Source organism: Primulina huaijiensis, chromosome 9 (assembly GCF_012295235.1).
Source record: "Primulina huaijiensis isolate GDHJ02 chromosome 9, ASM1229523v2, whole genome shotgun sequence".
NCBI lineage: Eukaryota > Viridiplantae > Streptophyta > Magnoliopsida > Lamiales > Gesneriaceae > Primulina > Primulina huaijiensis.
In genome coordinates this window covers 1639835-1656211 of record NC_133314.1, presented here as the reverse complement: position 1 = coordinate 1656211, position 16377 = coordinate 1639835, and the positions used below count along the sequence as shown (strand labels likewise).

The 16377-nt window shown below is 34.2% G+C and overlaps 3 protein-coding genes across 4 annotated transcripts in view; 2 read left to right on the top strand and 1 right to left on the bottom strand.

Moving 5' to 3' along the window:
• The window catches only part of LOC140984103 (elicitor-responsive protein 3-like), a 33689-nt gene extending 30048 nt beyond the window's left edge, over positions 1-3641 (top strand). The window contains exons 2-8 of one of the 2 annotated variants that reach the window (XM_073451295.1): positions 1516-1566; positions 1710-1814; positions 1900-2026; positions 2117-2188; positions 2967-3012; positions 3099-3363; positions 3453-3641. In XM_073451295.1, coding sequence (XP_073307396.1) covers positions 1524-1566; positions 1710-1814; positions 1900-2026; positions 2117-2188; positions 2967-3012; positions 3099-3363; positions 3453-3490 — 696 coding nt within the window. In that variant the 5' untranslated portion in view covers positions 1516-1523 and the 3' untranslated portion in view covers positions 3491-3641. Of the gene's footprint in view, positions 1-1414; positions 1567-1709; positions 1815-1899; positions 2027-2116; positions 2189-2966; positions 3013-3098; positions 3364-3452 lie in introns of those variants that run through there. The other variant, XM_073451293.1, reaches the window with a different exon arrangement.
• A 1822-nt stretch (positions 3642-5463) lies between these two features.
• On the bottom strand, positions 5464-7901 carry LOC140985418 (stress enhanced protein 1, chloroplastic-like). Its single transcript, XM_073453282.1, has 4 exons — positions 7769-7901; positions 7586-7675; positions 6656-6834; positions 5464-5698 (listed from the first exon to the last, which is right to left on the bottom strand). The coding sequence occupies exons 1-4, from the start codon at positions 7815-7817 to the stop codon at positions 5594-5596; spliced, it is 423 nt and encodes a 140-aa protein (XP_073309383.1). The 5' UTR covers positions 7818-7901; the 3' UTR covers positions 5464-5593.
• A 1160-nt stretch (positions 7902-9061) lies between these two features.
• LOC140984713 (sodium/proton antiporter 1) lies at positions 9062-14682 on the top strand. The gene is made up of 10 exons (XM_073452269.1): positions 9062-9423; positions 10036-10209; positions 10314-10442; positions 10783-10959; positions 11381-11487; positions 12104-12224; positions 12985-13046; positions 13134-13436; positions 13978-14272; positions 14360-14682. Exons 1-10 carry the CDS (start codon positions 9160-9162, stop codon positions 14477-14479), a joined length of 1752 nt encoding a protein of 583 aa, XP_073308370.1. The 5' UTR covers positions 9062-9159; the 3' UTR covers positions 14480-14682.
• The last annotated feature ends 1695 nt before the right edge of the window (positions 14683-16377 follow it).

Genomic DNA, 16377 nt, shown 5'->3' with positions numbered 1-16377 from the left:
CAGTTATGTATATTTATTTTCTGCAGAAATAAATTTCAAGTTAAGTTACACTCTGATTATGGTTTAAAGTTTGATCTCAATAAAGTTAAGGGAGGACCAGTTGGAAATAGGTATGTTACGGTCACATTGCATGAAATTTCCATGCTACACATCCACTTCATGATCCATGTCATTCAGTTGTGTTGGCATATGTGACCATTGATGGGTCTAGCTACCTTGAGTGTAGCGAAGACTGCTTTGATCCTATGTTGATGTGATTGATGGACCGGATTGGTTATAGATACATTTCAGAATGACAACAATTTTGAGCTCATAAGGTTATTTCACAAACATAATTATAAGGTTGCACATATAGCCCAAGTGGGAGATTGTTGGATCAATTTTAATTTATATGGGCTTATATGTGAATAATTATGTGTGTGGGTTGTCTGTTAAGTTAAGCCCAAAATAAAGTGATCAAATAAGATTTCGGGTTATTGGGCTTTAATGTATCTGATAGGTTGTTGGGCCTTTAATGTGTAGAGACATAAGTGTAATTTCTGTTTTTATGATGGGCTAAAACAGAAATATCAGAAGATAATGATAATATTATCNGTCATATCATTTCCTCGTTTGATTTCATTTCCCCTTATTTTATTACTGACTATTGAAATAAATAGTACGTTTGTCGTTTTACCAAAAGTTATTTGGTGATATTATTGTAACTTAAATATTTTAAATCGTACAACAGCACAAGCATCACGTTTCGATTACTCTATCTAGCAGAGACAATTATTACACCCAACGTCTCTCACAATAATTACACTTCTTGCCATCAATGTGAATTGAACACGTGACATTGACTCTGATGTAAATTATAGGATCAAACGATTGTCGCTTTACCAAAATCTATAACTGATGGTAATGATGCAATTCAAATCATTTAAACTGTACAGCCGCACAAGTACCACATTTCGATTGTGCTACTCAACATGGATAATTATTGCAACTAACAATATTTATTTTCCTTTATATTCAGAAAAACAATCATTCATTTGATTCTCACGGATATTCGATTGAATCCATGAAATATATTATTTTTTATGTTTAAAAATATTATATTGACTGTAAAAATATTTTTTTGTTATGTTGTGAGAAATAGTGTAATATATGTAATTTAATTGAAAAATATTATTTTATATATATATAAAATATGTTGTATAATATAATATGATTTTAGTAAAAAAATATTAATTTTTAATCGAAATTATTATTCTTCAATGCAATATGTATCAAATAACTTGTCTTTTTTTTTTTTTTGAGTTGTCAAATAACTTGTCTTATCAAATATAGATATGTCTAAAACAAATTTTCCACTGTATCTGACTTGTACGTTCCCACAAGCAGCATTATTTCCACGTTTGTATGTAATAATTTTCATAGTCAAACCTTATTTCTGAATTTTTCATCTAAGTAAATTATCTATAAAGGCACAAGCGCTGGAGCTCTAAACCCAAAATCCACCATCTTTATCTATTTCTTCAATGTCGATTTCTGGAATCCAAGGTCAACCTCTGGAGGTCACCGGTCTGTTTCTCTCTTCTTCTTCTTTTTTTTTTTCCTTTTTTATTCTGTTTCTGTTTTTTTCCCTTTGAAGTCTTCCCCTTTTTTGTGGTTAGAAGTTACTTGCTTTATGTTTATTTACGGGTATGTTTTGGATCGGATCTCAGTTGTTGCTTGTACCAAGTTGAAAGATACTCAATGGATTTCGAGGCAAGATCCCTACGTCTGTGTCGAATATGGTAGCACCAAGTTTCGCACTCGTACTTGTACAGGTACAGCACCGTTTTCGTGTAATACAGCTTGCTATTTTTGTTTTGTTTTTTATTTTAAAAAAAATTTTGGAGAAATTTTGCGTAGATGGAGGGAAAAATCCGACTTTTCAAGAGAAATTCGTGCTTACGTTGATAGAAGGTTTGCGGGAGATCAATGTTGTAGTGTGGAACAGCAATACTCTGACTTATGATGATTTCATCGGCGGCGGAAAGTAAATGTTTTATGACTTTTGTTGATCTGATTATGATTCTTTTTGATATATTTGTAAGTCGAGTTTTGATCTTGAATTGGGAGTGTTTAGGATTCTGTTGCAGAAAGTTCTCTCGAATGGTTATGACGACAGCTCATGGCCTCTTCAGGACAAGAAAGGCAGGTATAATCCACTAAACAAACTCTGTCTTAAAGCATTTTGTGCGATCTTGTGTCCATGTTATCGTGTTTACTGTTTGGTATTATCGTTTTAAGGCTGCTTTACGAGCCGCTTTTGCTGCACTGAGAGTGAGCTTGTGTATTTTATGAACTGGCTTGAAAGAATTTTGTGCGAGCTTGTCATTTTCATGTAAAAGTTTTTGCTTGTATTTGTTGTTTGAGACTAAATTGAAACTTTCCCTTGCAGCATTATGAGTGAATGTGTATAATTAGGATCTTGTTATCTGCATTGGGAGTGTGCTTGGTATGCCTGCGAGTATCCTTGTGAATCTTCTTAGAATGAAGATCGATTTTGCTCCAAGAATGTTATCTTGATCTTATTTAGCTCTGCTTGTATTTAGTTGCCACCTCCATCCCACTTTTTCCAGAGCATTCCAGTGCCACGGGCCCGTCAGATGAATGTATTTTTTTTTTCAGAAACTCGTTATGAGTTTGTTTAAGCAATAGCGTGAAATTGGATGTTCATTATTCATATAAACTTTCATTGAAATTTCTGGCGGTGGCTCGTTTTGTTTTCGGTGCTTGTGGGGTTACAATATACTCCACATATTACATCGTTCTTCCCTTTGATCTCTGTCGATGTTGTGATATTGCCACTGTGCCGCTATCTTTCAAAATCCGATAAATGCATAAGTTGATCAGAGCCACGTATCTACATGATTACTCACCATGTATTTGGAATAAATTTGTGGAGACCTGATGCATGTCTCTCTCTTTTACAGGCATGCTGGAGAAATAAAGTTAATCATGCACTCTTCTACCGCCAATGTAAGCTAAACTTCCATTTTGTTTCGTGCAAGTACCGGAAAATTATTGTAGTATCGGAAGCTTACGAGCATGTTGTACGTTTTCAGAAACCAGCTAAACCCCTGGCACCTTCAGCTCCTCCTTACCCGGCTATGCCAGCACATCAATCCCCTCATTACCCTGCACATGTTCCACCATATCCTCCAAAAAGTATCCCAGAACCAGCTCCTTATCCATCCTATCCTCCTAATCCAGCGGGATATCCCCCACCCCCATATCATGAGCTCGCTGCTTATCCTCCAATTTATCCCCCTGGGCCATCGCCTTCAATGTATCCTCCACCACCGCACGATCCACATCATCATCCTCCTGGTAAGATTTCTCCGCTTCTTCACTTATGCAGGAATCCCATTGCTTTGAAAACGTGTAAAGATTACGGAATTTATGATTTTTTGTGACAGGGTTGTACCCTCCATCACCTTATCCTCCACCCTACTGATACAAGCTTTGCGAGCCAGAGCTAGAATTTGTGTTTTGCCTTGTTGTTAAAAGTATTTTTTTATGACAATGGAAGCCGCAACGGCTAACTTCAAGTAGAAGTATTTTTACTCTATTATTTCACCATCTGGGGTATTCTGTAGTGCGGATTCTATTATATCTCTTCACCTTTTGTTTTTTGAAAGTTGTTAATGTTGCAAGGACATTGTAAAAAGTGAAAACATATAAAAGTAGAATTGGTTCTTTGAACTGATTAAATCCTCGGAGAAAATTTTTCCCGAAAACAAAAATTGCTCATTTATTTTTCCTTTTAAAGAATATTGGCTTCTGGTGAAGCAAAATTTCGTGTAAGTTCCTGAAATTTGAGAAAAACATGTATTGTTTTTTTCTCTCTCAATTTTTCGAATTGATGTGATATAATGTATTTCTTTTATTACAATATCATTGGTAAGAACTTGTTTCGCTTGCTTATAATCATGAATTTGAAAAAGTGTTGGAATGACGAATACTACACTATCAGTGAGTACTAATTGTGGAACTCTAATATCTACAGACTTATTAGTTAGTTTAATGGCGATTGATATATACAATATGCCTAGTCGTTTCTTATTGATTTTCTTTTATATANTAATCTTTTTCGAGTTCCATAGTGATGCCTTCACATGTTTTCTCACATGTAAGTAGGGGTGTCAATTCGGATGGGTTGGTGGGTTGAGTCGGATTGAGCAATAGTACTATTCAACAATTGCTCAACCCAACCCAAATCCAAGTCAACCCGAAAACTCTCAACCCGATAAACCCGTATAACCTGATTTTGAATTTTTTATTTTAATTTAAACACATGATAATAAAATACATCTCATATATATGATTTAAATTTGAAAATCTAATTGTAGAAAAATAAAGTATATTTACTAAATCAAATAAACAATTATTTAAAAAATAAAAAATGTTCAAAATAAATAATAAATTATGAAAAATTATGATATAAATATACCATAAATATTTTTTCAGATATATAATATATAAAAATATAGGTAATATTTATTAATTATATTTTTTTAAAAAAATTTAAAATTTTCGGATCAACCCAATCTAACCCGATCATTTTTTTCGGGTCAGCTATCGGGTCCAACCTGATCTGACTCATGCCCGAAAATCTCAAACTCAAATCTGATTTTTTTTGGGTTGAAACTTGTCGAGTTGGTAGATCATGTATGATTTTGACACCCCTGTATGTAAGCCTGATACTTGGGGGGAAATACATCAAATCAAGTCCCTAACAAATCTTGTTCAAATTAATTCGATGCTTGTGAAAAAGACTGATAAATAAGGACAGAATATTAATTTCAAGAAAATTCGTATTGATGTTGGCCTTAGATGCAATTTTAACTTGTGACTTTCATTTTGAAACGGTTTGGTTGGAGAAATTTATTTATTTATTTATTTTTTTAAAAAAAGTACCTTTAGTCCGTTGTTTCTCCAACCAAGCCGTTCCACTTTTTTTTTTTAAAAAAAACAGTACGTTATTTGGTCACAAAAACTCTTTTAAAAAAGTGATATTTTAGAAATGATGACTTTTTAGATTTTGCATCTACTTTAATTTATAAATAAAAACAAAAACTATTTTCAACGTTTGTATAAACATTGTATAAATGTTTTCTAAAAATATATTTATATTATGATACAAATATTACTACAACTATGTGAAATCTCAATAGATCCTGACATTTTCCTATTCAACTTTTAGAATGAAAATTTATCATTCTCAGTTGGACCCGTCTCCCCTTTGACTCAATTTGAGGGTAAATTAAAACTTTGATGAACCTCCAACGTGAGTTATTAGGTTTAATCACCAATTTAATCCTAACAAATCGACTACTGCAGATTTTAAATGTAGCTTTTTTTAAAAAAAATTCAAGTATTCACTTTGAAATATAATTTGCCCGAGCATGCACACAAATATCACAAAAATGTTAAAAACAAATATGATATATTAATTGGCCAGTATATGTATATATAGTGATTATACATGGACAAAAAATAGTAACTCAACAGAAGAAGATTTGAAAATCGAAATGAGAGAAGAAAGAAATGTAGCTGATCAATTGTTGGATGCAGATTGAAAGATGAAGACTGCGAGTAGAGCTCCCACCAGTGATGTAACTGCCAATGCTGCTATGGGCAATGGTGTTATCAGCCCAACATTCTGAAAATAGGAAGAGTCAATATTTCACTATAATTCGTCACTTTTCGGAGCAAAAAGTTTTCCCGCCCTTTCTTGGATTACAGAAGAGGTGGACATGGTTTTATAAAACTATACAATGGACTCTTCCAGCAATTATTATTTGCGAAATGAACAAGGACAACAAGTAGTTTCTAGCAGAGTCCATTATTTAAAGTCTTGTTGCTCGTGCCCATGTGACTTAGATTGTGATATATAATACAAGCAACAGTTCCGAATCTCCGCAAAAGCCTCACAGATTTAGGCTTTCTAAGATGGGGGAGGATATGGAGACATCAAGGGTGCTGAATCATGCATCGCCTGTGCCTGAACAAAAAGCTTGCCGTGGTGTGTAAACACCCGAATAAAATGTCAACTCTTTCTTTTCTTTTGGTCTTTTCAAATACCCTCCACAGCTATGGTTTCATTTTTACTCTATGCTATACTAATGATTAAAGCCAAATGGTATTATCTAGTATCTCCCTTCTTTTAGGATAAAGAACAAATTAAAGTCACTTAGAACATAATCAGAAGAGATTATCATACAATGAACTTAAAAGATCATATAAAATCATGTGCATCCTCATTTCCAACTAAGGTTATCATAAGAAATGCCTTACATTGAGTATATACGATGTTACTCGGACCAAAATTACAAAGCACATAACCAGGGCAGACCCAAGATTTGGGGACGAAAGGGGCAAGGCCGAATAAGAGAGAGCAATTCAATAGATTTGGAAGAGGGGGCGGAACGTGAATTTTTTTCCGAAAATATCACATATAAAATTTAATTTTTTTCGTTTAAGAGGGCCCAACGTGTGCCCATAGCCCCGCCGCCTGCTCTGCCCCAGAATAACTAAGAAGAATTAGAAAATTCAAACTCAAGCAATTGTCCATAGAAGATTCAAAATCTCAACAAAAGTATTTGTACAGATGAAATACCTCTAGAAGTCCTTTGCCTGTCGCGACTTCAATGCTAATAGCCACAGTAAAGCCTACCATTGCCAGTCTCCCAATCCATATATCTAATCCATTCCCCTCCTTGGTGCTCTGCTCACATCTTATGGAAACATATTTTGAATTTTGAGCTGTAAATCTCTGGTAAAATGGTTTCTGAATCACTGGAAAAGAAATAAAACATTAGCGAGATTACTATCAAATTCCTTGAACCAAGTCCATCTTCACCAGGGCCTAAGCAGAAGTGTGTTCTAAATATATCACAATCTCTTATGATAACACCTGAACTGAAGCACATGACAACAGACCCCAATAAGTAAATAACTGAGCCATGCGTTCATGAGAGAACCCCAGACCAGAAAAAAAAAAAATTAAATTTGTCTAATTTTTTCTTAAAAAACTTCTACTGTTGCCGATGATAATACTTGAAATCGAGAACATGACCACAAACAAACCCACGAGACTGTAGCTATTGATTTACTCAGCGAAGAAACAAAACCATCCACCCTATAGCAGAGAATTTTTTCGAGTTCTTTATCGCTCCCTGCGAAGTCTAGCCCCACGACGGCACGACCAACTGTTCTATTTACAAGCTCACGATTAACCTCAAATGGAATTTTTTCGAAAACAATTAGCTTCTCTCCACACTCCACGAAATACATAAATAAAATAAACAGCCACACAATACATCAATCGGTACTATTAAAAAATTCAGTTCCGCTCCATTTTAACATTGGCAGTTTAAATAACCAAAAAAAAGGTACCAAAACGATCAACTGAATCGAGAAGCGAGAGAAAGATAAGCATAATCATTTCCGTTTCTCCACAACAATCGCGAATTGTGAAAGTTACAGCAAGCATACATTACAATCAAAACTTATCGGGGACAGCAAAAAACAAGCAAATATATCTTACAGAGAGGAGAGCCGGTGGCAAATACGGTTCCGAATTTGCGCGGGACACGGGTAAAGGCAACAGTGTCTGCTGGAATAATCACGCCAACATCTGCAAAATGGAATTAATTCGGAGCAGCGAGAATGGTAGTTAGAACAAAGAGCTTTGAAAAGTGAACAGTAGCAAAGCGGCAACGAAATCTACCGCGAAAGTAGCAACAGAGAGGAGAAGAAATCTGCGTCGCGGCCGCCATAGCCTTCCAATTGCTATCAAGATTTAGGATTTTAACTCAATTTATTTGTAGAAACCAATACGATTTTTCGGGAAAGGAAATTTCGACACGTATGCTATCGTTGATGTGGCAAAATATCGATCATTAAATTTAAAATTACGATAGCCTTTTTGAAGCAGCTCTCACTCACTCATGCAAATTAGGTCGGTTTGTGGGTCGAATTTCAAATATATTTTAATTGTTTAGATAAATATTTTTTAAATATATTTATATAATATTTTATATTAAAAAAATGAAATTTAAGTTCATATAATAATAATACCATTAAAAATTCAATATAGTTTGTATTAATATGTAAATAAGTAAAATGTGGATTTAACATTTGATGTATTGTTTCGTTTTAAACATAAAAACAATCGAAATCCATAAATTTTAAATTAATAACCCAAATGCACCATGAGAAATTTCATTGCAAACAAAAATATATGTTTATCAATATATATATATATATATATATATATAAACACACACACTATGAATTAATTAAAATATAGGGTACCTAATTTTTTATATGTTCGTGAAACTTTTTTATAATATCAAATTATTTATTTATGGCTCAATTTCATATTTTATAATAATTGACACAAACTTGTGTTGTGATATGAATATCTTATTTGTATCATCCATGAAAAAATATTTTTTTTATGCTAAGAGTATTACTTTTTATTGTGAATATCGGTAGAATTGACCCGTCTCACATATGAAGATTCGTGAGGCCGTCTCACAAGAGACCTATTCTTTATAATTCATGTTATTTTCTCTTCTACTATTATTTCAATAATTGACAATTTCCATTTTAAAATAATAAAGAAAACTTCTTTCTCTATTTTCACTTACCACATGTATCGTGTATGTCACGATCTACTCGCCTCTAGAGTTGCTTAAAATAATTGATTTAAATTAATTTTTTGCATTCACATATAATGTATTTATTGTATTTGACACTTATATTTATTACACGACAAAAGAGATAATATTAAATTACATTTTATATAGGGGAGGTTACTAATTTATCATCTCTAAATTTTGAATATGGCGTTAATAAAATTTTAAATACTCTCAATTACACATCTAAATTTTTATTTTATTTTTAAAAGATCTAGACAATTTTTGGTTGGTATAATTCACGAGAATATAAAAAGGCGCGTTTTTTAAAAGCGGGTTTTCATCTACGTCTTATTTAATTTGACCGGAAAAGTGATGAGTCAAGAATCTCCTCTTTCCACCTGAGGCATATGAAGCCCTTTCCATAATTCCTTCCACTCCATTCACTGTCACCTTTCAAGTTCCTATCTTTATATTTATGTTTACAGTAATGTCTGCTGCAGTACTCTCACATCCAATTAAAACTAACTTTTGTAATCCGTCGTTTGACAATTTCAAGAAAAATGAAAGGCCTTTATCTGCTACTGTATCTTGGTTGAGACAAAGAGATTGCAAAAGATTTGTATTGCACAGAAATGGGCTGCTTCTTGCACGGGCTGAAGATAAGGCCAGAGATAGTTTTTCTGCTTCTTCGGCTCAGCAGCAAAACCAGTTTCAATCCAATTCAGACAACCCGCTTCAGGTTCTCCTAAAACTTGATTTTTTTTTGTCGTTATTGAATATCTGTTCTTGGAAGTTTACAATCTGTTAGTTCTAATTTGCATTTGAAGTTATGTAGTTATGTGTCTGATTGTGTTCAGTTGAAGTAGTTATATAACGAAGCTTAAAAAAAGAGCTTTCGTTGAAATGATAAGCGAGTTCGGTTATGAAAGCGATTCTTCTGGAACGTTTTTTTTTTTCGAATAAAAAAAAAAGTCCTGCTTCATAAATCATAAAGCACCAGCTAATTAGTCTTGCTTGGTAATTTTAGATTTAGAGAAGTGGGAGATCAAATTGGGAGGCTCAAGCAATACATTTTTTAAATATCTAAAGTTTTTTAGGATACTATCACAGGCTGGGTTCTCTGTCATTAAATACTGCAAATAGAAATAATTCTTTGTGTGACTTATGAGACTTGCTGGTCGTCAAGGTTTCCTAGTTATGTTTTCCAAAAGCATTTCACAGGTGTTACTAACTAATTTTGTCAAGCTTCTGGGTCATGAATTTAGCTAACTACTTGCAATGTCCTGTTTTTACCCTCTTTTAATTCGAAGTTGATTGGTGCAATGTTTGAACATATTTATCATTATGCTAGGACTTGAATCAATCTGGAACATGTGATCCTTTATGTTCCCTTGATGAAACAAGCTCTAAAGATTATGCAGCCAATTACCAACCGAAGACAGATCTTCTGAAAGCCGTTGCAATTCTTGCAGTTGCCGGAACTGGAGCATTGGCAATAAATCATTCGTGGGTGGCAGAAAACCAGGTTAATCTTTGGCATTCTGAAGTTTTTCGTCATTCATGTTGGCCATTGAATGAATTAAAGTTTAATGAAAATTGGTGGTTGGACCGGTCTAATATGTGCTTCAGAATTTTGCAATGGAATTGCTTTTTGGAATTGGCTATGCTGGAATAATATTTGAAGAATCTCTGGCATTCAATAAAAGCGGAGTAGGACTTCTAATGGCTGTCGGTTTGTGGGTGGTACGGAGCATTGGGGTAAGATATTAGCCACTTGGATCATGAATATATACCATGTCTTAGCCTCGGTCTATCATTTCTCAGTTCTCTACGGCGTGAGGTTACTTTTTATTCTAGATTTCTCAATCCATAAAAAACTGTAGTATCCATTGGTTTGGGATGTCAGTATCCAAGGGTATCTTTCAATCCTGTAATCCATAAAAATGATATCTTTGACTAGTTGGGAAATATTATCTCCTACCTAATTGTTTTCTGTTATATATTATGTACGTTACAAGTAAACATTGGCAAATTATCGGTCGCCGTTTCTCATTCAATCAAACATAATGAATCTAGGCCATCCAATGTCATTGGGCAGGCCCCTTCTACCGAGGTAGCTATTGCAGAGTTGTCTCATGCATCTGCTGAAGTCAGTGAAATAGTATTTTTCTTGCTTGGTGCAATGACCATTGTTGAGATAGTCGATGCTCATCAAGGATTCAAGCTGGTCACTGACAATATTACCACTCGTAAACCAAGAACTCTGCTTTGGGTGGTAAATGTTTTGAAACACCATACTTATATTAAATAGCGTGTATTATTGTGACTTTGTTTAATTGTTTATACTAATGAATGTCTAATTGTGTCACCGAGCTCATTTTATTTTACCTTCATTGTATTTCATTGTTCAATCTGTATGCAATTAAAAGCTGTCATCAGACTCCCGGAGTCCAAGATGACAGAAAACTACAAGTACTCGGTGTGATTTTCAATTGCTTTTGCAAGCTCACCTTTATTTTCATTTTAAATTTTGGCATAGACTCTTGGCGAAGTTTAGTTCAAATTAAACGTGTTTCGTGGAGAGTGTCTATTCTTCTTGAGATGAGGTTCTATGATATCTATGTTTCACACCAACTTCTTATGTTAGTTCAGGATTGATCATGTAGTGTTTGACTTATTTATCCTAATAATACCAGGTAGGTTTTGCAACATTTTTCCTCAGCTCAATCCTTGACAACCTGACCTCTACCATTGTAATGGTGTCATTGTTGAGAAAATTGGTACCTCCTTCTGAATATCGGAAGTAAGTTTTAACTTTTTTTTGTGTGTGTGTGAGGTAATTATAATAACTAATTGTTGAAGTATTCAGTTACTCTGACCATGTTACGTTATAGCTTTTTTGATGATTTAAAAGCATGGAGTGAATATAATTATTTACCCACAGATCATTCCATGATGGAAAAATGTGAAAAGCTTCTTGAAAGAACAACTTGTAGCATTTAGAGTTTACAATTTGATCATTCATTCTTCCTATACTCACATAAATATTAGTTGAGGCCGAAAGATCTGATCATATACCTTCGTCTCCTCATATCGAATCAATGTATAACTAAATTTCTCTTTGATTGATATTGTGCTCTTTTTTGCAAGTTCAATAAGAAGCTTTTCAAAAGTCTGTATTAGCAAAATGTAGTTGCAAACACTAAACACTCTATATCAACATGACACACGATTTTTTCTACTGAGTATGTCTAAAGATTTTAATAGTTAAAGTTTAATCCACTGGGACATGGATTGGAGATTAAAAAACATCAATTAGAAAGTGATATCAGCCTGGTTGAGCAAATATCTGTTGAATTTTACATTGCATGTAGCTATATAGATCTCGAGAATGTGATGATAAAAAATTGTCTTCGCAGGCTTCTGGGTGCTGTTGTTGTAATAGCGGCAAATGCAGGGGGAGCATGGACTCCCATTGGTGATGTTACTACTACCATGCTCTGGATCCATGGTCAAATATCGACATTGCCCACCATGAAGGTTGTGCTACTCTAATGTCTTTCTGACTTTCTGATTCTTTGATTAGAGCAATCATCGCTGCTGCATCAATTTTTAAAATAACGAAATAACGAAAAGAGGCTGATTTTTTTAAATGAAAGGTACGACATGCACAATAGCATTTCAGAAGAATCTACTTGGCAATTAAGTAACAATTTGAGTATGGTTTTTATGAAATAATAAAATTCATCACAGCGACTTTCAAAAAAAAAAAATCATCATAGCGCTTCTTGACTGCATTAAGTTGTTGATGAAAAAACTTCACTTTACAATTCTTGAACTTTGTGGTGTCCATATAAATATATCGTAATGGTAAAAATACAAATTGAAGCTTAATTTTTGCTCGGGAATATTCTCGCTTGCCAGGTAAGGGCAACTCTTTCTATCAAGTGTTTGAAGACGACAAATTCAGTGTAAATAAAGTATACTGAGAATTTTTTCAACTTCTTGTTTAATATATCTAAAGTAATGTTTGCAATTACTTAAAAAAAGTGATAATGAACTTTTCCTTTATAAAGTTTTGAAAATTTGTAAAGAAAAATTTCATAATCACTTTTTTAAAACATTTGCAACAGCACGTAAGAGGGTCCTATACGTGCCTTGTATACAGTTGAAATGATCAATTCAACTTCTGCATTTTTTTGTTTTTTCTTTAGGGCTCTCACTTGGTTCACAGTAGCAATTTTACATGTGTTTTGGTCGATTCAGCAGCAGTATTTATCTTTGTTTTATCGTGGAACAGGACTTAGCATTACCATCAGTCGTTTCTCTGGCTGTACCTCTGGCTCTCATGTCGCTCACTAGGTAATTTTTACTTACTGAAAGCACGGTTTAAGCATATTTAGTTCTGAAAATGTTCAAAAGTGTAACAAGTATCAAAACTCTCTTTAGTGAGGTGAATGGGAAAGGACAGAGTGCTGAAGATGTTTTGGCATCTGAAACGATGGCTCCACGTGGCAAGCTTGTTTTGTTTGTGGGCCTTGGCGCTCTAGTATTTGTCCCAGTTTTCAAGGCTTTGACTGGCTTACCCCCTTATATGGGCATACTTCTTGGACTCGGAGTTCTTTGGATTCTCACGGATGCCATTCACTATGGTGAATCTGAGAGGCAGCGACTGAAAGTACCTCAAGCTTTATCGCGTATCGACACTCAAGGAGCCCTTTTTTTCCTCGGTATCCTTCTGTCTGTCAGCAGGTGCGCATAAATACTTTATCGCTATCATGTCCTATTTGGGTTGTAAGTGAAATACAATTCTACATGTGTATCTTATATGTCGACTCTAAATGTTGAAGCTAAGGTTTCCAAGTTGAATCATGGAAACTAATAGGTCCATTTGCTTTAATAATTATCTGTGGACAGAGCATTTGTAACTATACAAAACTTTAAGCTGGCGGTCAAGGTACAAGTCAATTTTTTTTAATTGTACATCGAGCTAAGTGCCACATTATGATCAATATGCCACATAGGCTGCTGTGCAGCAGAGATAATTGTTGCTCCAAACACTAATTGAATACTTGATTTATAGGATTCTCAGCAAAAGCCTACATATGTTTCAGCCACAAGGACCATTAGAATTGATTGTGCTTGTGACCGATGATCTATAGTTTATGATTTATGTTCCTTCCCAAGAATAGCCACGCCTCAATTCATTTATTTCATTAATCTCGAATGATGAAACACCTCTAAAATGCAATAATTCTTGTTCTGTTTTAAAAATACTTGCTCTACTTCATAGCTTGGAGGCGGCAGGCATTCTGCGGGAATTAGCAAATTACCTTGACGCTAATATTCCGAGTGTCGAGCTGATTGCTAGTTCAATAGGATTTGTATCAGCAATTATCGACAACGTACCATTGGTTGCTGCAGCAATGGGCATGTATGATTTATCTTCTTTCCCTCAAGATTCTGAATTCTGGCAGCTCGTAGCATATTGTGCTGGTACAGGTGGATCCATGTTAGTCATTGGATCTGCTGCTGGTGTTGCATTTATGGGGATGGAGAAGGTTGATTTCTTTTGGTACCTGCGGAAGGTATATTCTGCAAGACGAGTATTATCTACTACACTAAATGAATTTTCACTTCCTTAAACTGAGCCACTCTGTTTTTTTTATCCTCAGGTAAGTGGCTTTGCTTTTGCTGGTTATGTGGCTGGTATTGCTGCATATTTGGCTGCTCATCATCTCCCCGTATCCCTTCCGACTACTCTTGCTGATGTCCCATTCCTCTCTGGTTCGTAGGTGGGAACTATTGTTTGTTGTTGGCTTCTTGGTAGCATTTTGCCACTGTATCGTAATCTTAATAATGCTTTTGTGATTAGAAAATTGCAAAAGAGAATGCATTTTTTCTTAGTAGTGAAATATGAAGTAACGAAGTTAATGGCTGTCAACTGCTTTGTATGAATCAAAACATGGTGTCTGAGCTGTTGTATAGTTTCAAACAATTTAGTTGTCATAACTTTAGTTAAGCAACATTTCATGTTCTAAACTATGATGAGATAGGAAAAGTTCGAACTACTGAAAGGGGCGGTTTCCTTTTTGGCAGATATATTGAATTTGAAAGCAGAAAAAGGATAATGAATGATGGAAGTTGATTTTTTCCTTGTGCTATATTTCACAAAATGGGGTGCTATACAACAAAAGAATAATGAATGAAGCTCTACAACTTAAGGTAAACAAATTCCTCGACAGCTGAGATTTCACCAATCCTTCTCAATGACTGTCTGCTCGGTTCCTCATCGATTCCAATAGCCATTATTGCTTGCTTCCTCGGAGCTATCTTTCCAACACTCATAAAGCTTACATTCACATTCCCCTCACCCAGAATGCTACCAACTTTTCGTATCATTCCAGGCTGATCAACTTGCCGGCAGAGTATGATACTGCCTTCTAAGCTAACATCTACCCCGAAAGATCCTACTTTTGTCAAGTGTGGATACTGCCTTCTAAGCTAACATCCACCCGAAAGAACCTACTCTTCGTATTATTCCAGGCTGATCAACACTAATATGTTCGTTTCTTTTCGAACTATTGCTCGAAAACAAGAATTGAAAATATTTTCAAATACAAATCAATACTTTTCGAAGAGTACTTTACAAAAAAAGTACTTTGATGCATAAAGCTAATTAATGGACCTGAATGATCGGGAAGAGTGGGCAAACCCAGGTCCGTATTCTCCTTGTAGCAATCCACACCATGTTGCGACGCCGTATCGCTCTCCCCTCGTACCACATCAGCGCCTTGAGACCATCTTAACACCAAAAATAGCTTCACATGTGAGACTGTGGCGTAGCACACCACATTTTTATTTTTATTTTTTAAAATAATTTTGTTTAATTAATTATTTTATATTTTAATTAAATTATAATTTTTATAATTTAAACAAATATTAAGTACATTTTCTTGAAAATTTTGGATATTAATTTTAAAAATTTTAATACTTTGACTAAAAAAAAGAAGTTAACAAACAACCAAATTAAATTACTAATACGATAAAAATGGTATAAATTATGAACGATAAACAATAAATATTACTAACAAATAACAAAATTACGAAACATAAAAATAAAAATAATGAAAATAAATAAATTTTTAGTAATCAGGTAAACTGCACCCTTACCATTCAATATCTCTAAAATAAGATCCAAAGTTGTCATTATCTCGACGTTCAACTTCAAGTTTTTTTTACAAATTGTTTTGTTGTTGAGCTTTAGTGTACTCATGCATATTTGGATAAGTAATTTTGTTCAAATCTTTATATAAAATTATATCTTCCATTTTTCCTTTCTCTTGTTCAAGTCTGATATTTTGAAGGTCAGAGTTTTGTTGTCTTACGACAGTTCCTTGTTTTAAATTTTTCAAAGGCCCGTGATGTTGTTCTTCCATTGTATGCTGAATTTGATAAATGTCTTCATCTATTTTCTTCTTTAATTTGGCTTTTTTCACTCCAACTGATCTTTGAGAGCTGTTATATACATTGCATCACTTAAATTTATTGGAAATGTAAAAAATATAAGTGAATCTGATTGGGGCGATTCTTTAACTAGAGTATCAAATTGTGATGTATCCAAAATAGTAGCACACGTTCTACATTTCTTGGTTGAAGGAATTTTGTCTCCAGAATGTTTTGAACAATCCTT